General features: G+C 43.4%; 1 protein-coding gene across 1 annotated transcript in view; it reads right to left on the reverse strand.

Moving 5' to 3' along the window:
• Positions 1-23817: 23817 nt before the first annotated feature.
• Positions 23818-26500, reverse strand: part of RCAN1 (regulator of calcineurin 1) — a 100229-nt gene continuing 97546 nt past the window's right edge. Inside the window, exon 4 of the mRNA XM_064380128.1 lies at positions 23818-25684. Coding sequence (XP_064236198.1) covers positions 25491-25684 — 194 coding nt within the window. The 3' untranslated portion in view covers positions 23818-25490. The remainder of the gene's footprint in view (positions 25685-26500) is intronic.

A 26500-nucleotide genomic window follows, 5' to 3' on the forward strand; every position in this document is an offset into this window, starting at 1 on the left:
ACACTTTTAAAAGAAATGATACGAATTCTCTGTACTCTCTTCCAGAAAATAGAAGCAGAGGAAACACCTCCTAATTCATTATATGAGGCTAACATTGCTAATACTAACAGCAAACATTACAATAGAGGAAAACTACAGACCAATATCTCTCATGAATGTAGATGCAAAAAGTCACAACAAAATACTAACAAATCAAATCCAATAACGTGTAAAAAGAATTATACACCACAAATGAGTGAGATATATTTCAGGTATGGAAGGCTGGTTTAACATTTGAAAATCAGTTAATGGAACCCACCACATCAACAGGCTGAAGAAAAAAAATCATATGATCATATCAATTGAAGAAAAAGCATATGACAAAATCCAAACCCATTCACGAGGAAAACTCTCAGCAAACTAGGAATTCAACTTCATAAAACACACCTGCAAAAACCTACAGCTAACATCATCCTTGATGGTGAGAAACCAAATGTTTTCTCCTTAAGACCAGGAATCAGACTAAGATGTCCCCTCTCACAACTCCTATTCAGCATTATACTGGAAGTTCTAGCTTTTGTTAAAAAAACAAGAAAAGGAAATAAAAGACATACACGTCGAAAGGAAAAAAAAAACTGTCTTTGTTCACAAATGACATGATTGTCTTTTTAGAAAATCCCAAGAATTAACAAAAATTTCTTGGAACTAATAAGTGATTTTATTAGTTTGCTAGGACTTCCAATAACAAAATACAACAGGCTGGGTGAGTTAAACGACTTAAATTTATTTTCTCATAGTTTTGGAGGCTAGAAGTTCAAGGGCAGGATGTCAGCAGGTTTGATTTCTCCTGAGGCCTCTCTCCTCCTCTTGCAGATGGCCACATTTCTACTGTGCCCTTATGTGGCCTTTTCTCTGTGTGTGAGAATCCCTGGTGTCTCTCTGTTTGTCTCATCGTCTTAGAGGGACACCAGTCAGATTTGATTAGGGCCTACCCTAGAGACCTCATTTAACTTCATTATCTTTTTAAAGTCCCTATCTCCAAATACAGTCGCATTCTAGGGTACTGGGGATTAGAGTTTCAACATATGAAATTTGTGGGGGGATAGATTCAGTCCACAATAATGATTATACTATAGCAAGGTTGCAGAATACAAGGTTCATATATGAAAGCCAATAGCTTTCTCATATACTATCAATGAGCAATTAGAAATACAAATTTAAAAACACAGTATCATCTACAATGCATCAAAGAAAGACAGACATTAATTCTCAGGTGTAAATCTAAAAAAACACATACAGAATCTATATGCAGAAAACTATAAAACTCTGATGAAAGAAATCAAATCAAATAAAAATAAATGGAGAAATATTACATGTCCATGGATTAGAAGACTTAATGTTAAGTGACAATGCTTTGTAACTTGATCAATAATCTCCCCAAATTTTAGCAAGCTATTTTGTGCATATCAACAAACTGATTCTAAAGTTTATATGAAAAAAACAAAACACATAAAATAGTCAATACAATAATGAAGAACAGAATTGAAGGCTAACACTACTGACTTCAAGACTTAATATAAAACTCCAACAAGAAAGACAGCACAGTACTTGTGAAAGAACAGATACTTAGGTCAGTGGAACAGAATTAACAGCCCAGAAAAGGACTCACACAAATATACTGTAGTCTATTCGATAAGACAATTCAATGGAGTAAGGGCACTCTTTTCAAGAAATGATGCTGTAACAATTGGACAGCCATACACAAGAAAACTAGACACAGATCTAGATTAGTTTTCACAAAAACTAACAGAAATAGATCATGAATCTCAATGTGAAATGCAATACTTTAAGACTTCTGGAAGAAAAAAAAGCAGAAAATCTCTGTAACCTTGGATTTAGTGATGAGTTTTAAAATACAGTGTCAAAAGCCTCATTCATGAACAAAATTATAAATTACACTTGATTAAAATTAAAATTTTATGTTCTGTGAAATATACTGTTAAGGGAATCAAAAGACAAGCCACAGACTGGGAGAAAATATTGGCAAACCACCTATGTGATACAGGACTTGTATCCAAAATACAAAAAAAACCTCTTAAGAATGAAAAAGCAAGTAATGCAATTTAAAAATGGGCTAAAGATCTGAACAGACACATCATCAAGGAAGATTCATAAAATGGTAGATAAAAAGATGCTCATCATAATTTATGGCTGGGCACAGCAGTTCCAGCTGCTCAGGAGGCTGAGGCAGGAGGGCTCCTCGAGACCAGGAGTATGAGGCTATCACAGGCTATGATGTGCCTGTGAATGGCCACTGTACTCCAGACTGGGCAGCTTAGTGAGACCTCATCTTTAAAATAAATAGGCAGATGAAGAAATGATTAATTTGTCATTAAAGAGTTCCAAATTAAAACAACAGCAAGATGCCACTCCACGCCTATAAGAATGGTTAAAATCCAAAAACCTGACAATACCAAATGATGGCAGAGATGCAGAACTCTCATTCATTGCTGGTGGGAATGCAGAATGGTGCAGCCGCTTTGAAAGGCAGGGTTTGGCTGCCTCTTATAAAACTAAATATAGTTTTACTACAGAATCCATCTGTTCTGCTCCTAGATACTTATCCAATTGATTTGAAAACTTATGTTCGCATAAAAAATCTGCATGTAAATGTTTAAAGCAGATTTATTTATAATCGCCAAAACTGGAAGCCACTAAGATTCTGTTCAACAGCTGAATGAATAAACAAGCTGTGGTACATCTATACAGTGGAATATGGAATGTAATTCTGCAATAAAAAGAAATGAGTATTAAGCTAAAAAGTTATGGTGGAATCTTAAATGCATACTGCTAAGTGAAAGAAGCCAGTATGCAAAGGCTACATATTAGATAGTTCCAATTATTTAATAGTCTGGAAAATGTGAAACTGTAGAGACTGTAAAGTGATCATGATTTCCAGGGTTAAGGTGGAGGGTAGAGGATGAATAGGTGAGGTGCAGGGAATTTTTAGGGCAATTTTATTGTAATGTAAAATTTTAGGGCAGAAGAATTATTAAAATGGTGGATATAAGATGTTATGTGGTATTACCTATGCAACAAAAGGTGAACCTTAATAAATGCAAATTTTGAAAAATCATTTAAGAGGTTAGGGGATCCTAGGAGAGAATGCATACCATGACAAGTGAATCTAACTGTATTACAAATGTAAGAAACAGTCTCACTCAAGGGATGGGTCGGGTAGGGGAAGAGATGTTGACTGAAGTATTTTGGAAATGAGTGAGGTCTATAAGATCAAAGGCAAAGGGGAAACTGGATGTGGGTTATATGGGAACTCTCTGTGTCATCTTCTCAATGTTTGCAAAAATCTAAAACTGTTGTAGAAAATAAAATTGATATAAAAAAATTTAAATAAGCAAACTGCTCACTACTACACAAAAGCAAAGATGAGTCTCTTATGTATAAAATTGAGCAAAAGAAGCCAGACACAGCCTGCAAGCTCCAACTCCATTCATAGAGTTTATAAGCTGGCAGTGATGGCATGAGAGCTTAGGAAATTATTTCATTTGGGGAAGCAGAATAGACGTTGACTGAATGAAGTCACGTGAGGGACTTCTCTAGGGTACTATGAACATTGTATCTCAAACCCAACTGGTGGTTAGATTTATGTTTCCTTAAATTAAAATGTATTAATTTATGAAAATTAATTGAAGCGACACTCATAATCTGTGCACTTTTCTGTACAATTCAATAAACTTCAATGATGAAAATAGGAATGAATCAGAACTGTGTATACCAACATGGATGAATCTAAAAAGCAACGTTGATTAAAAAAATTAAAAAATAAAAATAAAAAGCAATTTTGAGTATTAAAAAGTAATTTCTTAAATGATAACTAAAATATAAGACTTTTTTACATGTACCCCCTGTAAAACAAACTATATTTTTATTTATGGACTTATGAAATTTAGCCTAAGTATCAAAACACACTTGAGTTATAAATACCAAATTCATGATAGCAGTTATCTCTGCAAAGAGGAAAGAATAGAATTGAGGAGGGGGACTCCCTTTCTGTTTTTTTGGTTTTTTTTTTTTTTTTTTTTTTTTTTGAGACAGAATCTTGCTCTGTTGCCCAGGCTGGAGTGCAGTTGCGTGATCTCAATTCATTGCAACGTCTGCCTCCTGGGTTCAAGTGATTCTCCTGCCTCAGCCTCCTGAGTAGCTGAGACTACAGGCGCACACCACCACACCTGTATCTTTTGTAGAGATGGAGTTTCACTACATTGACCAGGCTGGTCTTGAACTCCTGACCTCAGGTGATCCACCTGCTTTGGCTTCCCAAAGTGCCGGGATTACAGGCGTAAGCCACCACGTCCGACCAACTTCTACCCATACTGCTTCATGTATATATATTTAAAAATCCAAAAAACATATTGCAAAATGTTAAGTTGTGATACAGTTGGGTTCAGCTATAAGGGTAATCATGACATTTCTCTATAACTGTTTCTAGTTTTGATATATATATATATATGTACACACAAACACACGAGTGTGTGCTCTATAAGAACATGTAACTAATATTGTATAGTGCAATAACAACTTCGGAGAATTAACAAGCATTTTGCCATCAATACTTGTCCTGTGTGTTACTGAGGATGAATGAATCCATAGATCCTTTGCAGAATGGAAACCATTGGCTTCTTTATCATTAAGAGTGGTTCTAACTCAAAGACAAATGGTCTTTGCATTTCACCAGCCCCCCTTATTAATCTCATATCTTTCATGACATGTAATCTCAAAGTTTCCTTGAAGATTAATTACATTTGCTGACAGGACTCTTTAGAACTACTGAGAACAGCCTGATATTGGAGGTCAATGAGAAAACAACCCCACTGCTGATTCACTCCATAGCATGCACTGAGCACTCACATGGTCCACGTGAGATGTGGTGGGGCTTGAACCAGGCTGGCTGCAGATGGGAGAGAAAGAGAAAAACAGATTTGAGAAGCATTTGGAGGCAGAGCTGTTAGAAGTCATCAAATGGCTCTGAATAACATGGTGGAATCCAAGAGGCCAGAAGAAGAATCAAGAACAGCCAGGGTATTTCATTCTCTTCGGAGCAATTGTGAATGGGAGTTCACTCATGATTTGGCTTTCTGTTTGTCTGTTATTGGTGTATAGGAATGCTTGTGATTTTTGCACATTGATTTTTGTATCCTGAGACTTTGCTGAAGTTGCTTATCAGCTTAAGGAGATTTTGGGCTGAGACAATGGGGTCTTTTACAAATACAATCATGTCATCTGCAAATAGAGACAATTTGACTTCCTCTTTTCATAATTGAATACATTTTATTTTTTTCTCTTGCCTGATTGCCCTGGCCAGAACTTCCAATACTATGTTGAATAGGAGTGATGAGAGAGGGCATCCTTGTCTTGTGCTAGTTTTCAAAGGGAATGCTTCCAGTTTTTGCCCATTCAGTATGATACCAGCTGTGGGTTTGTCATAAATAGCTCCTCTTATTTTGAGATATGTTCCATCAATACCTAGTTTTGGAACATATGTATATGTACACACACATACACACACACACTCGTGTGTGCTCTATAAGAACATGTAACTAATATTGTATAGTGTAATAACAGCCTAGGAGAATTAACAAGCATTTTGCCATCAATACTTGTCCTATATGTTGCTGAGGATGAATGAGTCCATAAATCCTTTGCAGAATGGTAGTTAGAGAAGAGAGGTCTGAGGATCAAGTCCTGAGGTAGTTAGAGTTTCACAGAGGAGCAGGAAAATAAATAATAAAGGCTAACCAAATAAAGAAAACAAAAGTTATTTATTCAGGATGTGCTGTAACAAGGGAGTCATCACCACCACTTGCATTTTGGTAGAGACTCCAAAGCAGAGTGGAAAAGTTTGATAGTGGTGTTAACCAAAAACGGACAGAGGCAGGTGTCTCAATTAACAGAGGTTTATTTACCCAAGGTTGAGAACATGCCTGGGAAAAACTCAAGTCAGAGAAACATCTATGACCTGTGCTTTCCAAATAGGGCTTTGGGAATTCAGTATTTAAAGGGGAAAGAACAGGCAAGAGGGAAAAAAGAGAGGGAGGGTGGGCAGTGAGGCAAATGGTTACATGCTCGTGAGGTTCTGACAACGCTCAGTAAATCTACATTTTACATAAGATAAAACGAACACGTGAAATGAGGGAGTTTGGGGAAAAGTCAATGATGCATTTATCTCAGGTCTGATGAAGGGATGATTTCTGCCCTTGTCCTTGTCCTCTACCTGCGAAAATAAGCTTGTAATTGACATTGTTAGTGTGAGATTGAACGGAACTCAGTTTCAGGGCTCGATTATAAGGGGGATATGTATCCTGTGATATTTAGGGGCTCACACAGAATTTCCTTGTGAGCAATTTGTGAAGGAGGCCATCTGAGGAGATATGTGGCCTCCTATCCTTGGGGGAACCTGGCTTATGGATGAGGTTATGACCCAGGCTTTTGAAATTACAGCTATTTGAGAACAAAAGAAAGGCGGTATTGCATGACTCAGTTCCCAAGCTTAACTTTCCCTTTGACATAGTGAGTTTAGGGTCCTGTGATTTTGTTTTCTTTGTGGATAAAAGGGGAAGTGGATAAAAAGGGAAGGCTTCAGGTGTGCCCTGATGGGGGTCTGTTGGCATGGCGAAGCCCTAGGTGAGCTAATTAGGAGCAGCGTGCCCCATGGAACTGGCTAGGGATGCATATTTGATTTTCTCTGGTTGGTTCTAAAATGAAAGTGAAGACAAAAATTAGGGGAGCTGTCAGTTATTAATCAAGTCCTGGTAATTGTGGGCCAATTTTTACAGATGTTGTTTAACTTCCTGAACTGTTACTAGAGATAGCAATCTGATTTTCTGTGAGTCTGGCTTATAGCAGGCTGGTTTCCTGGGTTGTTTGTTATAGATAAAGAGGTTGGGTTCCTGGCAGGCAGCTAGCAGTTGTGAGTCGTAGTTCTATTTATATATCCTATGGCCATTGTCCATTTGTTTATTTAGTGTCTTGGGAGAAAAATGCAGGAAAGAAGACTGAAAAGAGCCGCTAAAGAGAGGAGGGAAACTGAGAGAGTATCGTCATCCCAGAACTTGGGAAAATCAAGTGCCAAGAAGAAGGTGGTTCACTGAAGCAAATGCTGCTAAAATGTCTGATGAGATGAGGATGCCAAAGTAGGTGAAGCTTTTCCAGGTGAAAAAGAGACATAGCCATCATGGTTACTGAATTCTCAAACACAGGAAACATTTTCCTATGGCTTCAGGTAATGGTGAAATAGAAACTAACAGGGTCAGTTAGGAAAAGAAACTTTTACTGCCTCTAGGGGGCACAGCACATCGTACCTAAGAACTGAGCAGAAAATACTGTCCCCTACTCTGCAGAAGCAATTTCCTGCCCAACATGGAATTCCTGGGTTGGTTAGATGGCGGCATCTGAGATCGCAATTAACCTGAAACCCAAGCTCAGGCACTTGCAGCCCCAAAGCCTCACACCCAGTGCTCCAAGTTTAGGGACTTCTATTATCCAGTAAACTGGGAAATGGGTCATTCTCCTTTGAAGACTGTTAGGAAAGGGGGACAAAAACTGAAAAACTGAAAAAACAAAACAAAACAAATTCAATCCCCGAGTTTAATCTCCAGTATTCCTTCCCAGAAACTTTAAGTCAGCCACAAGACTGTTGACCATGAGCAGAAATTGTTCAATAATCTTTGTTTAATAGTCAAATTATCATAAATTCGGTTTTCTTTTACCTGAGTTATGTAACTATGTGACAAACATTTGCAAAATTTCGAATAGATAAAAGTACCCATCATATGACCCGGCAGTCCCACTGTTGGACATACGCCCAGAAGAAGGGAAATCGACATCTTGAAGAGATATCTGCACTTCCATGTCTTCTGCAGCACTGTTTACAATAGTTAAGATTTGGAAGCAACCGAAGTCTCCATCAATAGACGAATGGATAAAGAAAATGTGGTACATATCCACAATGGAGTACTATTCAGCCCTTAAAAAGAACGAGATCCTGTCATTTGCAGCAACATGGATGGACATGGAAGACATTATGTTAAGTGAAATAAGCCAGGCACAGAAAGACAAACATTGCATGTTCTCACTTATTTGTGAGATCTAAAAATCAAAATAATTGAACACGTGGACATAGAAAGAAAAAGGATAGTTACCAGAGGCTGGGAAAACTAGTCAGGGGCTGGTGGGTTGGGGGAGATGGGGATGGTTAAATCATATAAAAAAATAAGTAGAAAGAATAAATAAGACCTACTATTTGAGAACACAACAGGGTGCCTATAGTCAATAATAACTTAATCGTACATTTAATATAACTAAAAGAGTATACTTGGATTGTTTGTAACAAAAAGGATAAATGCTTGAGGGGATGGATACCCCATTCTTATGATGAGCTTATTTCACATTGCATACCTGTATCAAAACATTTCCTGTAACTCATAAATATATACACCTATTATATATCCACAAAAATTAAAAGTTAAATTTGTTTTAAAAGTACTCAGCAACTCTGCACCCTAGCTCTGCTGGAATTACTTAGTACTGGTCGTCATCTTTGCTGAGTGATGCTTGCGGATGTCTCTGCCCCTTAAGGATGAGGAGACCCTGCTGCTCTCCTTGGTGTGAACATAAACTCCAGTTCTTCTGGGAACTGCTTTAAAGACAGCAGAAACTGAAGAGCAGAGAAAAGTGGAAAGCACAACCTTGCATGATGGTGAGGCTGAATCCCCCCGCCTTAGACTTTCTCAAATTTATTCCTGTCTTCCTACTCCTCTGACCCCCACCTTAGCCCAAGCCTAGATGGCTCTCACCTGCATTAACCTAACCTTCTCCTAACCCGTCTCCTCTCTTTGTTCCTTTCCGATGCACCCTCCACTTGGCCAGCTGCCAGAGGTTCTTTCAAAATAACTAATCTTAATTCTCTCCCCCACAAAGCTTCAGAGGCTTCCAGTCTGGACTCCTTAGTGACACATAAAAAAATCCCTCTATGTTCTGCCTCTGGCTGGTGGCTCTCAAACTTGGCCACACTTTAGGATTCTGGGGAGCTTTAAAAACTGCCCTGCTCTGGTTTAGTCAGTCTGGGCTGGGTCCCAGGTATCTAGAGTTTTAGTTTTGTTACCCAGGATGTGGTGACTCATTCTCGAGTTACTTGCAGATTCCTGAACCCCTGTCTGAGAGTGATTGGTTTTCTAATCTCATCAGATTTAAGAAAAGATGTAGGAACTTGCCTTGAGGCTTGAATTCTTTCTTCTGCTACTCTCACTGTTGGTAGTCAGTCTTTTGCATTTAAGGGTCAAAAATAAGAAGGCCTATTGTGTTTCCCAGGCCGGGCTCCGTAGTGCATATAGTAGGTTTCGGAGGGAGAGATGGGAGTGGAGGTGGGGAAAGAAAAATGTGGAAACCTGAGTCTAGGAGGTTGCTTGCTAAGTGTACCAGAATATGCCACCCCACATATGCCTCTTTGGCAAATGATTATTTTGAGTTGAAGGCTATTGAGAACCAGCAGATGCAGGAAAGCTCTAAAAACAGGGTCTAAGTTTTTCTTTTGTAAAGGATTATAGAGGTGTCTCCTTCTTCCAGGAAGAAGACTCTTAACTCCTCATCAGAGGAGAAGGTGCAGACTTAGATCTGCACAACAAATCTTACTAAACAATTCTTGTTTACCATCCCTTTCCTGGTTCCCTTTTCATAAGTTGCCTCTCCTACACAGAAGCCCCAACCCCCTTTTTTTGTTTTAGTCTGAGATGGTATTTAACCCCAAGTCTAACCACGCCTTTCGGTTACTCACCTCTGAGTGTTCTCATGTGTACACAGACAATGAGCTTGTAAGTAAACTTGTTTCTCTCTTGTTAATCTGTCTTTGGCCAGTCTAAGTTACAGGGTTTCAGTTGGAAAACCTGAGACAAGTAGAGGAAAACATTCCCCCAACACACTTACATAAATTATGGACCCAAACTGGATACCAAGCAAGGAGGATCAGGCAGCTAACACTTAACTCCTGACCTCCTCAATAGCTTGCAGGTAAGCGTTTTGTTTAGTTTTGATGGAGTCTCTCTCTGTCACCAAGGCTGGAATGCAGTGGCATGATCTTGGCTCACTGCAACCTCCACCTCCCGGGTTCAAGCAATTTTCCTGCCTCAGCCTCCTGAGTAGCTGGCACTACAGGCACCCACCACCACACCTGATTAATTTTTGTATTTTTAGTGGAGATGGGGTTTCACCATGTTGGCCAGGCTGGTCTGAAACTCCTGACCTCAGGCAATCCACCTGCCTTGCCCTCCCAAAGTACTGGGATTACAGGCATGAGCCACCATGCCCAGCCACAGGTAAGGCTTTTAAAAGCTGGAGGCAGAGGTTATAGGCAAAATAAAAAATCATGGAGGCTATACATTGGTTCAACCTAAAAAGGTGGAACATCTTGAAGTGGGCCCACAGGTCATAGGTGAATCAAAGCTTTGTCTGAAAATATGGGATCAGTAGAAAGGAATGTTAGCTCTGGCTCATGGGTGTGACCTCCTCCAGGCCCATCAGGGAGAAATTTAGAACAAAGAATGGTAGTCAGAATTCGGTCCTCAGTTCCTCCTTATCTGAAGTCTATGTGCCAGTGGATCCACTGGTGCAGGTCCAGGTTTCTGAAACTACTCTGGGACATAGGTTAATGGCATGGGACTTTTTTGGGGGTGCTGCTTCACCAGCCTGAGACCTCTGCAGCTGTCTGCACCACTGCCTGGGCCTCGCTCAGCTCTGGGTTGACAGCTGGGCTTGCTCCATCCACTTGGCCCAGCAGGCTGCACCCAGCTTACCCTACCAGCCACCATAGGTGAGCCAGGTGTGGAGTGGCAAGTGTGCAGGGTCCAGTCACTACACACAGCCAGGGGCATCAGCTGCTGCAGTGGAATGAGCAGCTCCAGGCACTGGCGTCCAGATGAGAACACAGTAGCACCCAAAAACTTGGAGATGCCATCTCCCATGGAGCCCCAAAGGGGGTGATACATCACGTCACAGCTCTGGCTGGGGGAGCCCCGAGGTCTAGATGCCTGGAAGGGTTGCAGCTCTTCTCTCCTTCCTGCCATTCACAATGCAGAAAATGGGGATATGTTAATAGCTTGTTCAGTCCCGCTGCCCTGCTCCAGCCTGTGGCTCCTGGGAGGGCCTGGCCACACTGCCATTTCCCATCATGTGGGATGGATGCCCAGCACTGGTGGAGGGTGGGAGGGCCTCAGTGTTATAGCAGCTCCTTTTGCACCTGCTATTCGGTGGGTCCTGAGTTCTTGTCCCATGTCCATGAAGAATGAGGTTATGCTGACAACTGGAGAGTAAGAAGGCAGAGAAGAGTTTTATTAAGCAACAAAACAGCTCTCAGCGGAGAGGGGACCTGCAGGTGGGTAGTCCCAACATATGGCTGAGTCTGGGGTTTTTATAGGCTCAGAATGGGGAGGTGTTGGCTATAGGTAGCCTTGCAAAAGGCAACATTCAATGGGTTAAACAGCATTATTCTGAAAGAACCAATTGGGAAAGAGCAGGCAAATGGAAACAGAAGTTCTCACTCTGGTTGCTGACTCCATCCAGAACTGACAGCCTGGTTTTCAGACTTCAGGTTGTATTTGGCTTGGAGGTTGGGTTTCACTGGGGACCTGCCCTTATCTGCCTGCGAATTTGTCTGTCGCCTGCTGCTATCTTTAAGATTCTGTCTTTGGCCAGGTGTGGTGGCTTTTGACTGTAATCTCAATATTTTGGGAGACAAAGGCAGGCAGATTGCTTGAGCCTAGTAGTTTGAGACCAGCCTGGGTAACATGACAAAAACCTTGCCTCTATAAAAAAAATAAAAAAATTAGCAGGGTGTGGTGGCATGTGCCTGTGGTCTCAGCTATTGAAAGAGCTGAGATGAGAGGACTGCTTGAGCCCTCAGGTCGAGGTTGCAGTGAGTCATGATCGCACAACTGCACTCCAGCCTGGGCAACAGAGTGAGACCCTGTCTCAAAACAAAACAAAAAAAAAGATGTTATCTTTAGTTTTTACAGGGAGCCAAACATCCCATGATTCTCACTTCCATGACTATTGTTTTAAGCTACTATTACTCTCTTGTTTATCTTTTTTTTTTGAAAGAAAGAAAAAGAATAAAGAAGAGGAGGAAAAAGGAAGAGAAAGAGAGAGAGAGAATGGGAATATTGCTTTCTTGCCCAGGCTAGAATGCAGTTTAGTAATGGGTATTGAAAACCTCTTTCATACCAATAATTATACTTGATGTAAACAGGAAGGAATAAGGGAAGAAAATAACAAACGAGCAGCCAACCAATATTTCATTTAAACCTATGAAATTCTATGCGATTACTGAGGAGTGATTTACTTCCAATTATGTAGTCACTTATGGAGTAGGTGTGAGGTGATAATGTATGTTTTATGTATTTGAAGTGGAGAGTTCTATAAATGTTTATTAAGTTTACTTGTTCCGGGTCTGAGTTCAAGTCCTGGATGTCCTTGTTAATTTTCTGTCTCGTTGATCTATAAAATCGTTAGCTCTTCTTGTTACATTGATCCTTTTGCCATTATGTAATGTCCTTCTTTGCCTCTTTTGCTCTTTGTTGCTTTAAAGTCTACTTTATCAGAGGCGAGAATTGCATCTCCTGCTTTTTATTTATTTGTTTATTTTTACTCTCTGATTGGTTGATAAATCTTCCTCCTTCTCTTTGTTTTGAGTCTTTGTGTATCATTGCATGTGAGATGGATCTGGATGCAGCATACCAATGGGTTTTGGCTTTTTATCCGATTAGAATATATATAACTTTAATACTGGCATTTGATGCTAGCTGGCTGTTTTGCCCATTAGTTAGTGTAAATTTTTCGTTGTGTTAATGTTCTTTTCTTTTTGGTATATTTTTGGAAAGGCTGATATTGGTTGTTCCTTTATATGTATAGTGCTTCTTTCAGAAGCTCTTGTAAAGCAGGCCTGGTGGTGGTGAACTCTCTAAGTACTTGTTTGTTCACAAAGGATTTAATTTTTCCTTCGATTATAAAGCTTAGTTTGGCTGGATAGGAAATTCTGGGTTGAAAGTTCTTTTTTTTAAGGATGTTAAATATTGGTCCCCACTCTTTTCTGGCTTGTAGGGTTTCTGCTGAGAGATCTGCTGTAAGTCTGATAGGTTTCCCTTTATGGGTAACCTGACCTTTCTCTCTGGCTGCCCTTAGTATTTTCTCCTTCATTTCAACCCTAATAAATCTGGCGATTATGTGCCTTGGGGTTGGTCTTCTTGAAGAATATCTTTATGGTGTTCTCTGTATTACCTGGAGTTGAATATTACCCTTCCTTGCCAGGTTGGGAAAGTTTTCCTGAATGATATCCTGAAGAGTATTTTCCAACTTGGATTCATTCTCTTCGTCACATTCAGGTACACCTATCAAACGTAAATTAGGTCTTTTCACATAGTCCCATATTTCCTGGAGACTTTGCTCATTCCTTTTCATCCTTTTTTCTCCAATCTTGTCTTCTCATTTCATTTCACTGAGCTGGTTCTCGACTTCTGATATCCTTTCTTCTACTTGATCAATTCGACTGTTTAAACTTGTGCATGCTTCGCGAAGTTCTTGTGTTGTGTTTTTCAGCTCCATCAATTCACTTATATTCTCTAAATTGTCCATTCTCGTTAACATTTCGTCAAACCTTTTTTCAAGGTTCTTAGTTTCTTTGCATTGGGTTAGAACAAGTTCTTTTAATTCACAGAAGTTTCTTATCACCCACGTTTTGAAACCTGCTTCTGTTACTGGAAGACACTCGTAATCTATTAAGCCTTGTTCCGTTACTGATGAGGAACTGCGATCCCCTGTAGAGGGAGAGGCATTCTGATTTTGAGTATTCTCTGCCTTTTTATGCTGATTTCGTCCCTTCATTATATATTTATCAGTCTGTTGTCTTTGTAATTACCAACTTTCTAACTAGGTCTCTGAGCAGACATCCAACTTGTTGATTCCCAGCGCCGAAATCTGAGCAATCCACTGCGCCGGCCAAAACAGCGGTGTTAAGATGGATGGTGCTTTTCTGCCCGGGAATCTCTGGACTCTGCACCAAAAACTGGTGTGCTAAGGCACCAGCAAAACCACTGCGCCGGCCACGAGAGTCGCCCTGGTGACATGTGGGGCTCCTCTGCTGGGAATCTCCTGGTCTGTGAGCAACAAATATTCATCTGAAAGTGTGGCGTCCTCTCGTTCTCTGCACTTTCACTGGGAACTACGAGCCCGAGCTGCTAGTGATCAGCCATCTTGGATCTCTCTCCTTGTCAAGTTGCTCATTTACTTCTCAGGGCTAGCTAGGTGCCTGGAATTTCCCTTCAAGAAACTCAAGATTTTTTAATTTCCCTGTTTGGTGCCAGGGAGCCCAGTCCCCTAAGAGGGGTCCCTGTTCCATCTCACTTATGAGAGCTTATGAGACAGCAGCTCCAGAGCTGGCCAGTAGCTCAGGAGGTGGAACAGTCAGTGGCAGGGAAAGGGAGGGCCAGGCCACTTGGGAGATAGGAGCACTTCCATCACTGGGCTGGGAAACCATTACCTGGCAGCCCTGCCACTCAGTGGACTCTCAACTTCTCCTTAATTTCCTAGGCAGTATAAGGGCAAGCATGAGTAAAAGGAAATTGAATTTTGCCTGGTGCCAAAAGGCAAATAGAAGTCTCTGTCTCCCTTTTCTTAGAGTATTTCCTTTATAATCCTTCCTCTGTCTATTTGGGAGGTACGTAAACCTTTCTGAAAGCTAAACAAGCCCTTTGCCACTTTTGCTTCCCAGGAGTGTGTTTCTTGGGGGCTTCGGAGCCATCTTTTTGAAATGTGAACATCAAGATGGATGGTGCCCTGCCTCCTGCCTCTCTGGGAGTTTTGCCTAGGAGCCTGGCTCCAAGCTGTAGCATGTGAGAGTTTTCTTTTTCCTTCGGATGAATGCAATTAACACATATGTAATAGATTCTATCTTCCTGACTATGTAAGAGGGTGATACATTTTTTTTCTGTCTTTGCAATCTCTTTAGTGGATTGCTTTTGATGTGTGTTGCAATCTAGTTTAATGCATATGTAATAATAACACTGCTTTTTTTCCTTTCCTATATTTTTGGACAGGTTTTCTAGATTGGCAGATTTTATTTTAAATTTCCCCAACAGCAGCAAGTCCTAGCACACTTCAGCATCATCCCAGCAACACCCTACCCTTGGGGAGGAAGTTTGCCAGAGACATTAAGGGCCACTTCTAAATACAAGAGAGTCATCAGACATCTGTCAGGAGGGAGAGTATCCAATCTCTAGAGATGGAAATGTCAACCTAAAAGGAAAAAGTAGAGGCAGAATTAATGTAGAGAGTTTATTTGAGCCAAGATTGAGAGCTGCAGCCATGGACACACTTCCAAGTTGCCTTGGGGAATACTCTGGAGGACAAAGAAGAGGCTCAAGAAAAAAGGATGAACCAGGAGAGAGGCAATCACAAAAGCTGTTCATCAGGAATTCTCATTAGTTTACAGAAATAACATTGGTTAGTGATTGGCTATACATTGTTGCAACTTGGCATTAATCTAGAGCCCACGTAGCAAGTGGCTTCAAGAGGTCATTATTTGGTTCCAGGGAGAGTGAGACCTGATTGTGGTCACATGTTAAATGCCTCTCCGGGCCTCCTCTTAAAGGGCTCACATTCCTCAGATAAGGTTTTTTTTCTTTCTCAGATTGAAGCATTCTGGTGCACTCAGCCTTTGGATGGAGAGGAGTGGAGACTCTCATTCTAGATGGGTGCTTGCCTTAGTTGTTTTAAATTCATGTGCAACCAGGCTGCTTCTCCAATATAAAAGCACCCCTAAACAAGATCCAACAGTCTCTGTTGAAGCCTTTCTACCCTTCAAGAGAACACCAAAGTGTATTCTAGAAGGGTGTTCTAGAAGGGTGTTCTAGAAGCGTGTTCTAGAAGTGTATTCTAGAAGCGTGTTCTAGAAGTGTGTTCTAGAAGGGTGGTCTAGTCCTTCCTTTAGGTTCCTAATCCAGTCCTGGCTGGATTACAAGGACTTCAATTATTTAGCACTGTGTCAGGTACCTAGCTGGCACTCAGTAACTGTTCAGAGAATGAGTGAATAAATAAATGAATGATTCCAACAGATGAAGGAACTGGCCTGAAAATGACCTGCCCATTTGCCAAAGTCACCCAGCTTGTTAGTTTCTCACCTCCTGACACCAACCAGGGATAAAGGCCAAAACCTAGATTGGCTTCTCATCCCAAGACATGTCCTGTCCTTCATATGAGTGTGGACTTATGTTAGAGTTCTTGTCATTCCTGATGTTTGAACTCTGAAGCCACCATGCCTGGCTAACTTTTTGTATTTTTAATAGAGATGGGGTTTTACCATGTTGGCCAGGCTGACCTCAGGTGATCCACCTGCCTTGGCCTCCCAAAGAGCTGGGATTACAGGCGTGGGCCACCATGCCTGACCATCTTTTTTTTTGGGAAAACAATGAGGGAGCAACACTTTGTGACCTAGGAGGCACAGACTGAAAGAGAGGCAGAGGCCGGAGGGGAGAGTGCGAGGCAAGGGTAAATGGGCATAGTGCCAGGCTTAGGGCATCCCCAAAGCTGTGGGACTGGGGCTTGAAGCCATCTTATCTAGGTCTTAGAGACCTGAGCAGGCCCAGCTGACGCAGGCTGCCAACATCCTCTCATCCTCACCACAATCCCCACAAGCTGCTGGCCTCCTGTGCTTGCCTTGTGGAAATGTCCTGAGCGGTCCATGCAGATTTCTTCATCTGACCCCCTCGCTTGAAATAAAAAGAGATAAAGTGAGTACAGACACCCTTACGCATTATTGTAGCACAAACGAGGCAAGACTAGATCCTAAAAAAGACCTGGCATGGGGCATCTTCCATAGTTATCCCACCTCCCAGGACAAGCAAAGGTCCTGCCTCCAAATAGCTGCAACTTTCTAAAAGTATCAAGCTGCTTAAACGACACAGCAAGGCAGTAGACTCTGGGGGAAAAGGGTTTTTAATTACAGTATTTTAAAAATAGAACATTATTTTGAAGTTACTCCGCCATCTACTTTCAAGTGTAAAAGCACTTGCATGGTAAATGCTCTACATTAGGAGATTATTTTGTTCTTGAGTCCCTACAGAAAATTCTTTGGGAATGAAGTGCTCTTGTGCATTCAGAATTATGTGGCCATAGCAGTTCCATATTGCAGGCCAGGGACTCAGGAATGCCCCCTCTGCCCCAGCTCTTCAAGTTGGGCCCTACAGTTGGCAAGGGGACCACCGTTTGGAAAATTGCTGGGTTTCTAGACAAATCGTGTCTTTGAAATGTCTTGTCACTCCGTGATTTCTTGATGGCCCCCTAGATCAGGCAGCTCACAATACGAACACAGCCAGGGGGCATGGAGGATGAGAACCAACCTATCCTGACAATCCTAGCAGCATGTGGGAAAAGCCAGGCCCAAGTTCTTATATATGACCACATTACATTGTCTCCACCAAGAAAACAACTCCTGTGAAATATTTACCTGTGTCACCCACTTTGCCTTAGGTTCCATTACCTAAGGCACAGACCTGGCATTGCTCAATAGTGCCAGGCTTAGCACTGCCAGGGGAGATGTGCATCTACAAAGGGTTAAAGAAAAAAGAATTGCATTGGGTTATAAGCAATACATCTAATGAATATTTATTGAGTGGCTATTTCATTCCAAGCATTCTGCTAGTTGCTGAGAAATCAGAAACAACTACGCTGAACTCATTGGCAAACTAGCTGGGGAGATGGGCAGGGGAGCCAGCTGTTGCAGTCTAGTTCAGTGTGGTGAGAGGGGTGCTGGGGAATGCAATGGCTTGGCAGCAGCCCGGGGCAGAGACATGTAGCTCTGCTTGGTGGGACTGGGTGGATGTCAGGCAAAGCTTCCCAAAGGACACATTGTTTGAGAAGGGCCCTGAAGAATTACTCGAAGCTGGAAAGTCAGAGGAAAGCATTGAAAGTGAAGACATGGGGTAGGGGAGGCATGGCACAACCCAGCAAAGTGCAGATGCCCCATCATGCCTGCAGTCTTTACCGGAGGTGAGAAAGAATTCCCAGGGTAGATGGATGCATGTTAGGGAGACTGAGAATGGTCTTCAAAGATGATCAGGTGGCCGGGCGCGGTGGCTCACGCCTGTAATCCCAGCACTTTGGGAGGCCGAGGCGGGTGGATCATGAGGTCAAGAGATCAAGACCATCCTGGTCAACATGGTGAAACCCCGTCTCTACTAAAAATACAAAAAATTAGCTGGGCATGGTGGCGCGTGCCTGTAGTCCCAGCTACTCAGGAGGCTGAGGCAGGAGAATTGCCTGAACCCAGGAGGTGGAGGTTGCAGTGAGCCGAGATCGTGCCATTGCACTCCAGCCTGGGTAACAAGAGCGAAACTCTGTCTCAAAAAAAAAAAAAAAAAAAAAGATGATCAGGCATAGGCTTGAAGACTTGATGCTTTCGAAAGCTTGCTCTGACAGTAGTGTAGAGAAGAGAAGAGGGAGGCTTTGCTCATAATAAAGTGAGAAATGATGAGAACTGCATTAAGAAAAAGGCTTTGGGGGTGGAGCATGAGGGCATGTCCTCAAGATAGAAGAGAGGGTGGCCAGGACTTGAGAGTGGTTGAAGTGGGGTACAGGGAGACAGAGGACACCTTCTATGGCCCTAGCTTGAGTCACAGTGTGGACAGGGGTACTTGTCATCAAGACCAGGAAGCTTGGAGGGGAAAATGATCATACCCAATTCTGAAGTTCTCAAGAGACAACTGGGTAACAAACAAGGATGAGTGTGAAACAAACAAGGACCTGGGTCCCGTAAGCTCATCAGGACTTCTTTCTGAAAGAAGTAAAGCACATCTCTAATGATGATAGAAATAACCAGAAATCTGCAAGTCCACCTCAAATATATTTCCCAGGGGATCAAATGATGGCTGAGGGGCAGGGTAGCTCAGAATGTCCCTTGCACAGGAGAGGACCTAGAGAAGAGAGATGACATTTTGACCAGGTTGCATTCAGCTTACAGCAATACTTTTGTTTTAAATGCTCCCCTGCATGATAAGAATGGAGCTTATGTGAGGGGTGAGAAAGTCTCAGTGACTTAGCAACCATGGCATGCTTCTGAAAACATTTCAAAGACCTCTACTCTGGCTTTTAGAATGCCTTCTAGAGCAAGTACCATACATAACGACATCACTACCTGGAATGATACACCGTCTTTCTTCAGAGGCACACGAGGAGCTTAACACATGACCTTAGGTCTAGGTTAGCTGCTTTGTTTCATGCATGCTGTTGGTGTTTCTGGAAGAACATGTATGAGGTGATTGCTCTTGAAAGGCTTCAGAACAGTCAAGATGGTTTGTTGTTTTGGGGTTCTTTTTTTTTTTGAGACAGGGTCTTGCTCCATTGTCCAGGCTGGAGTGCAGTGGTGCAATCTCAGCTCATCGCAACTTCTGCCTCCTGAGCTCAAGCAATTCTCCTGCCTCAACCTCCAGGGTGGTTGGGACTATAGGTGCATGCCACCGCACCTGGGCTTTTTTTTTTTTTTTTTTGGAGAGGCATGGTTTTTACCACGTTGCCAGGCTGGTCTCAAACTCCTGGGCTCAAACAATCTGGCTGCCTGGCTGCCTTGCCTCCCAAAATGCTGAGATTATAAGCGTGAGTCACTGCACTGGCTGAGATTTTAAATTTTTATTTATGTATTTATTTATTGAGATGGAGTCTTGCTTTGCTGCCCAGGCTGGAGTGTGGTGGTGCAATCTCGGCTCACTGTAACCTTCACCTCCTGGGTTTGTGCGACTCTCCTGTCTCAGCCTCCGGAGTAGCTGGGATTACAGGTGCACGCCATCATACCTGGCTAATTTTTGTATTTTTAGTAGAGATGATGTTTCGCCACGTTGGCCAGGCTGGTCTCAAACTCCTGACCTCAGATGATTTGCCCGCCTCAGCCTCCCAAAGTGCTGGGATTACAGGTGTGAGCCACCATGCCCGGCCTGGGTTGTTTTTCTTTTTTAATAGAAAACATGCAAAAAGAGAGGACACAGTCATTGGACAGTGTTATAAAAAATAATAATAGAAGTGTATATAAATGATGCAAAATGCAACACAGCTAGAGGTATTTTTAAATTCTTTTTTATTGATATGTTCACTCAAGTGTTCTCCTCATACATAGAAGCAGGTGGTTTTTTTGAATATGGCATTATAGTTTGAAGTGTTTATGCTTCACTAATGATACAAAATTAGCAGAAAAAAGATTTAAATTGGTGTTTTAATTATCCACTGCGATAACAGACCACCTAAAAATGTAGTGGTAAAAAACAACAACTGTGTATTTTTTTGCACTACTCTATGAGGTTTAAAACAACACAAATTCATCACCTTGGTTTCTGTGGGTCAAAACCACCCAGAGTTATCATCTTGGTTTCTGTGGGTCAGATCTACAGGGTTGGGTTGGCTGGGTCCTCTGCTCAGGGTCTCACCAGGTTGAAATCAAGGTGGCAGCCAGAGCCCTGGTGTCATGTGAACCAATGCAGAACTCACCAGAACACATGTAGTGTCAGTAGAGTCCATTTCCTTGTGGTTGTAGGACGGAGGTACCCTCTTCCTTGCTGGCTGCTGGAAGGTACCCTCCCTTGCTTCCCATCCTCAGCTCCTAGAGGCTGCCCTCACATCCTGGCCACGTGGCCCCCCCACCCTCATCTTGTGGCAGCTCCAGGCCAGCAGGGGGGTGCCACTGCTGCCTCCAGTGTCCTTTCAGGGCTCACCTGATTTGGTCAGGCCCACCAGGATAATCTTCCTTCTTTTACTTTTATTTTAGGTTCAGAGGTACTTGTGCAGGTTTGTTACACAGGTAGACTTGTGTCACGGGGTTTGTTGCACAGATTATTTCGTCACCCAGGTACTAAACCTAGAACCCAGTAGTTACTTTTTTCTGATCCTCTTCCTCCTCCCACCCTCCACTCTCAAGTAGGCACCCCCGTGTCTTAATCTTCCTGTTTTTTTGGACAGAGTCTTGCTCTATCACCCAGGCTGGAGCGCAGTGGCATGATCTCGACTCATGCAACCTCCCAGGTTCAAGCGATTCTCCTGCCTTAGCCTCCTGAGTAGCTGGGACTACAGGTGTGTGCCACCACACCGGCTAATTTTTTTGCATTTTTAGTAGAGACAAGGTTTCGCCATGTTAGCCAGGATGGTCTCGATCTCCTGATCCTGTAATCTGCCCACCTTGGCCTCTCAAAGTTCTGGGATTACAGGCGTGAGCCACTGCACCTGGCCTAATCTTCCTTCTTGATGAACTCAAAGTCAAACGAGTCCGGATTTTATCCACATCTGCAAAATCCATTTTTCTTATAAAGGAATGGCCTCACAGAAGCACGACCCCATTGTAGTAGAGTGCTGAGCCACTGCAGGCAGAGAGGATTGTCCCGCCCACACTCATGGGGAGAGGGTTATAAGGGCCAGTTCACCCCCTGCGTAGAAGTGGGAGTGTTGGGGGCTCACTTAGCGTTCTGCTCACCACAACTCCCCGGCCAAACTCACAACTTTATTCCCACCAATCCTGTCCCCTCCAGCCCAGGGGGCACAGACTCCAGCAGGACTTCAGCTGAGCCCAGGGGACGCTCTGGTGACTGCTGACCAGGGACCTACCTCTTCGCACCCGGGACGCCCACCCGCTGAGCCCCTCACCTTCTCCCACACGACCCCGAAGGCCCTGTCCAGGTCACCTCTGGCCTCACTTTCCATTCTCCCCTTCTTCCTCCCCTCCTGCCAGGGGGGTCCTTCTTGACGTGCCCAGACACGGTGGGTGCACACATGCCCGGTGGCCTCTCTTCTTTTCCCTTTGCTTGGAATGCTCTCTTCCTAGTTACCAAAGATACTCAGGCTCTCTCCCCCATTTCCTTCAGGCCCTTGCTCCAAAAGCTCCTTTCTGGTGAAGCCTCCCCTGCCATCCTCCTTAAAGCTTCAGCCTCCACCTGGGACACTTCCTCCCCCACTGCCTGCTTTAGTCCTCTTGCAGCCCGCACAGCTCAACGCAGGCAGCAGGGGGCGCTGCTGCCCTGGCTGGAGTGCAGCCACCAGCGGCTGAAGCTCACCCACATCTGTCTGGGGCCCAGGATCACCTTCCTTGATTCCAGCTCTCTCCTGCTGTCAGGTCATGGTGCTGAGAAGCGCTAGGCCTGAGGCCTTCTCTCTCCCTCCTTGCCCCGTGTCTCTGCAGGGGAGCCCGGCCCTGCTCCTGGGAGGGTGGGGGCAGAGGCGTGGAGAGTGGGCGCACAAAGCCAGGATTTGCCTGGCGCAGAACAGCCTGGCACCTGTCAGTGGATGAGCGTCTCCCCCATAGCCGGATGTCTGGGGCCAGGGTGGGCATGGGAGTGGGGGCAGAGGGTGCCTGAAGAAAGGGCCTGTGCAACCCCCTTCTCCTTCCTCGTTCTCCTTCTCCTACCCTGTTCTCGTTTCTGAAGACTCCTCAAGCGCACTGCGGTGTCCACATCATTGGCAGCAGGCTTCTTTTCAGGTGATCCTAGGAACTTCTCAGAACTTTTTCAGTTATCTTTCTGGTCTCTTCCTCCTGAGCATGGTTCCCTTGGGTGAGATCCAGGCCACGCCATTCAACGCCCTCCAGGACAGGCCAAGGGGCTTGTCTGTTTGATGGTTGCTAAGGTTTGAAAAAAACCAGTTGGAAACTTAATCCTCAAAGCAACAGTGTTGGTGTTTAGCTCATGAGGGCTCCACCCTTACCAATGGATTCTTTCTCTCTCTCCCTGTCCCGCGCATCCCTCTGTCTGCAAGCATGTGATGCCTTCACCGCGTTGCTGCAAGAAGGCCCCTCAATCCTGGGCTTCCCAGTCTCCAGAACCATGAGTCAAGTGCATTTCTGTCTGTTACAAATTACCCAGGGTGTGGTTTTCTGTGATGAGACAGTGTTGTACCAGGGCCTTCTTGCCGAGACAGCCAGCCTGTAGGAGCCTGCATGTGAGGCCTTGATATTCTACAGAGCAGCAGTTTGAGGTCCAGCCTGCTGAGTAGGCACTGCCTTGTGCTGCACACGGACCCTGCTGGGCCATGAGGAGGATCTTCACCGCTGCCCTCACTTTTGGGGGTTAGCAACCCTTTCTCCCCCTTCTCCATGCGCTTCTGCAGTTGGAAGAAGTGAAGGGGGTTCCGACACACTTGAGGTGAGCTTAGAGCAAAGCATGTCCCTCAAGGTGACCTTGGCACATGGCCCAAATCTAGAATTCCCCTGACCAGGGTGGCGAGCCATCGCCATGGGTCTGTCTGCCTGGCCGTGTACGGCTCTCCTTCAAACTCACCTAGACCCTTGCTTCAAAGGACTCGGGGACTCTGCCGCAGTCATCCTGGCATTGGTTGATAGGGGTAGGAAGGTCCCCGGTGTCTGAGTCTTTAAGGAGGTCTGCTGATCACCGCTGCTTCTGCCTTCTTGAGAACCGTCACCCTCGGAGCATCCTGGTACTATATCCCAGTCAGGAGTCAAATTGCCTTGTTCCCGGCGGGGAGGAAGACTTATTTCCAGAAAGCACTCTGATGTTTCGTAATTTGTGATTTCCATCACTGGCTCAGTGGCCCACCCACTGCTCAGCCCATGTGGCATGACCAGGCTGGGACATTGGGTCATCTTTCTCTGAGTGTGTGGCAACATTGTTTTATGGTGTAATTTCCTTCCTAAGAAGAAATTCAGTAATTTCTAATATTCAGGGCTTTAGTCAGAAGTCGGAAAATCACTCTCCGTGACTCTCAGCATTTTATATAGCGTAGTTTCTTGGTATCCGTGGGGTTTGGTTCCAAAATCCTCTGCAGATACCAAGATTTTCAGATGTTCAAGTCCTTTAAATACAGTGGCATAGTATTTGCATATAACCTATGCACATCAGCCAATCATAGATGGTGATTGAAATAATCTCTTGATTACTTATAACACCTAATACGATGTAAAGGCTATGTAAGCAGTTGCTAACGGCATTTTTGTTTGTTTTATTTTTATTGTTGTTTTATTAATTTTATTTTTGGAATATTTTCAGTCCATGGTTGGTTGAATCCACAGATGCAGAAGCCGCAGGCACAGGGGCCAACCACACCTATGTATGCTGTTCTTAAAGTAGCAACATCTTGGTTCTGAACATGTAAGAAATTAGTCATCTATTAGACTGTAAGGAAGTAAATATGGTACAAGTTGATTTTTAAATTTAGCAAACGATCATAGACATATCAGTGTTGTACAGAAAATATTAATTGGAATGCTCACTCTCTAATTTGCGATGCTGCTTTGCCTTGCTGTATAATGTGTTTTAAGAATGTTATCAAAGCATTACACACTTGAAAAATGATTTTAAAAGGACATGATGATAATTAAGACCTTCTCCCCAACTCTTGCCCATTATCCAAGATAAATATATTTTTTTCTTTATCCTGATTTTAAAATCAAATACACTTTATTGAGGCATACTTTACATGAAGCAAAATGTACCCTTTCTAAATATTATAAGTGTGATGAGTTTTTGACAGATATATACAGCTGTTACCATGACAGCGTCTTTACCCAGGTTCCTGCACTGCTCAGTCCAGACACAGAGTGTCTCTTTCACCCTGACAGGTTCCTCTGTGCTGCACCCTCTAGCCAATCATCTGTTTTGAGAAGAGTTTTAAAACAATGGTTTTTGTTCTTTCTCACCGATGAGCGTAACCTACCACAGGGTCTCTCTTTCTCTCTTTCACTGCTCTTGCGCCAGCTGCCTGACAATTTGTGGGATTAAAGCTCTAAGCTGCTTACTGGCTCTTCTGACTAGGGAGAGGGAACAAGCCTCATTATTTTTCTGTTCTTTTCAGTGACTGCTCCCTCCTCTTCCTCCAAAATCCCAATCCATCCACCCACCCATCCATCCATCCATCCATCCATCCATTCATCCATCATCCATCCTTCATCCATCCATCCATCCTTCCATCCATCCATCCATCCATTCATCCATCATCCATCCATCCATCCTTCCATCTAGCCAATCCACTTGCATGTGTAATGTCTACTGTGAGCCACTGGCTACCAGGAATCCCACTTCCACCCAAATTATGTTTCAACAGGGAAGACAAACAATTTAACAGTTATGATTTAAAAAAAGAAAATATACCATACAATGGCAAATAATGGGGCATGATGGGAGACCCAGCGGGAGTAGCTGGCAACGATTCTTAGGGGGAAGAAACATTCCTAATGGACACCTGCAGGAGAAATATTAAAGAGGCAATTATTTCAGTAACACTTCTTGTGACAGCAATGATGCACAAAGTTTCTGGTTCCCAGGCTGATGGGTCAGAAAGTCACTGAATCATGAATGTGCCCAGGAACCATGCACTGTTTTGTAGGCAGGGGTTCAGTAAAATGTGAAACGACCGACATTCAACAGGCAGCATCGTGCAGAGTGCATGCTTTGGCACTGATTGAAAGCGTTTCTTCAATAGCTTTTGATGGAATTTATTACTAATCTGATGGGAAACAGCTTAGGGCCATGCAAAAGAAGAAAATCAGCCCCTAGAACTGTGTGGCTGGGCACAGATGTAGCTGCTGGTGATTTAAACAGGGGTGAGCAGGACATCGTGGGCCTCGTTGTGGGATAGCAGGGCCGGGCTGGGACAGTGAGATCATTTTCTAGGCAGAGAAAAGACATAACATGGTAAGTTAAAAACACTGAAAATTCTGCGCTGCCCTAATACAAATGTCAGCCAGGGGGGCCTTGACACTCTTGAAAGAGGGATTTGAGCAGTGGCCACTGCATGTACTTGGCATTGGTTTGCTGTGTGGAAGGGTCACAAAGTCCTTCATCAGCATCTTGAAAGAAGGAGAAATGGTGGACGCAGGTAGCATTTCTCAATCACTTGTGAGTAATCTCCTTCTGTCTTTCATAAACACAGCTGTGATTGAAACGACCTTTCACGAACAGCAGGGAAGGACTGCGGAAGAAAATGAAGTACGTGAGAAGCAAATCCATCTACCTGATTGCCATGTAACTTTTGGTGAGTCACAGAGTGAGAATTTGAGATGTGAATTAAGGATTGCCAAGAGTGGTGATAAACTTGAAAACGGTTTTCTCCATGTTCTACTTTAGAATCACGAGGCCAGAGAAGCAGGAGGGAAGAATCCTTGTTACTCGCAGTGTACTTTCTTCCTGAACAGTTTTTAGGATAATTAGGTATGCAGTTTCCACCTGAGGCGCTGACCTTTAGGTGAGTGTTACTGGATATGCACCTGTGATACCCAGGCAAACTTTCCACGGGTTCTGCGGGCACTGTGAAATATGACAGACTCTGGCTGCCCATTCACTTTTGGTCATAACATGCCCATGAGTACTTTTAATCTCCTGCAATTTAACATAGGAGAAAATCAATTTACTCTGTAGTGAGTTCTGCACGTTTCACATAAAACTAAAGCTCTCTGAAAACCCAAATCTCCTGTGGGCAGTGATTC

The sequence above is a fragment of the Aotus nancymaae genome, unplaced genomic scaffold (genome assembly GCF_030222135.1).
Source record: "Aotus nancymaae isolate 86718 unplaced genomic scaffold, 86718_ANA_hifiasm-v0.15.2.pri h1tg000022l_1, whole genome shotgun sequence".
In the NCBI taxonomy this organism is placed as follows: Eukaryota; Metazoa; Chordata; class Mammalia; order Primates; family Aotidae; genus Aotus; species Aotus nancymaae.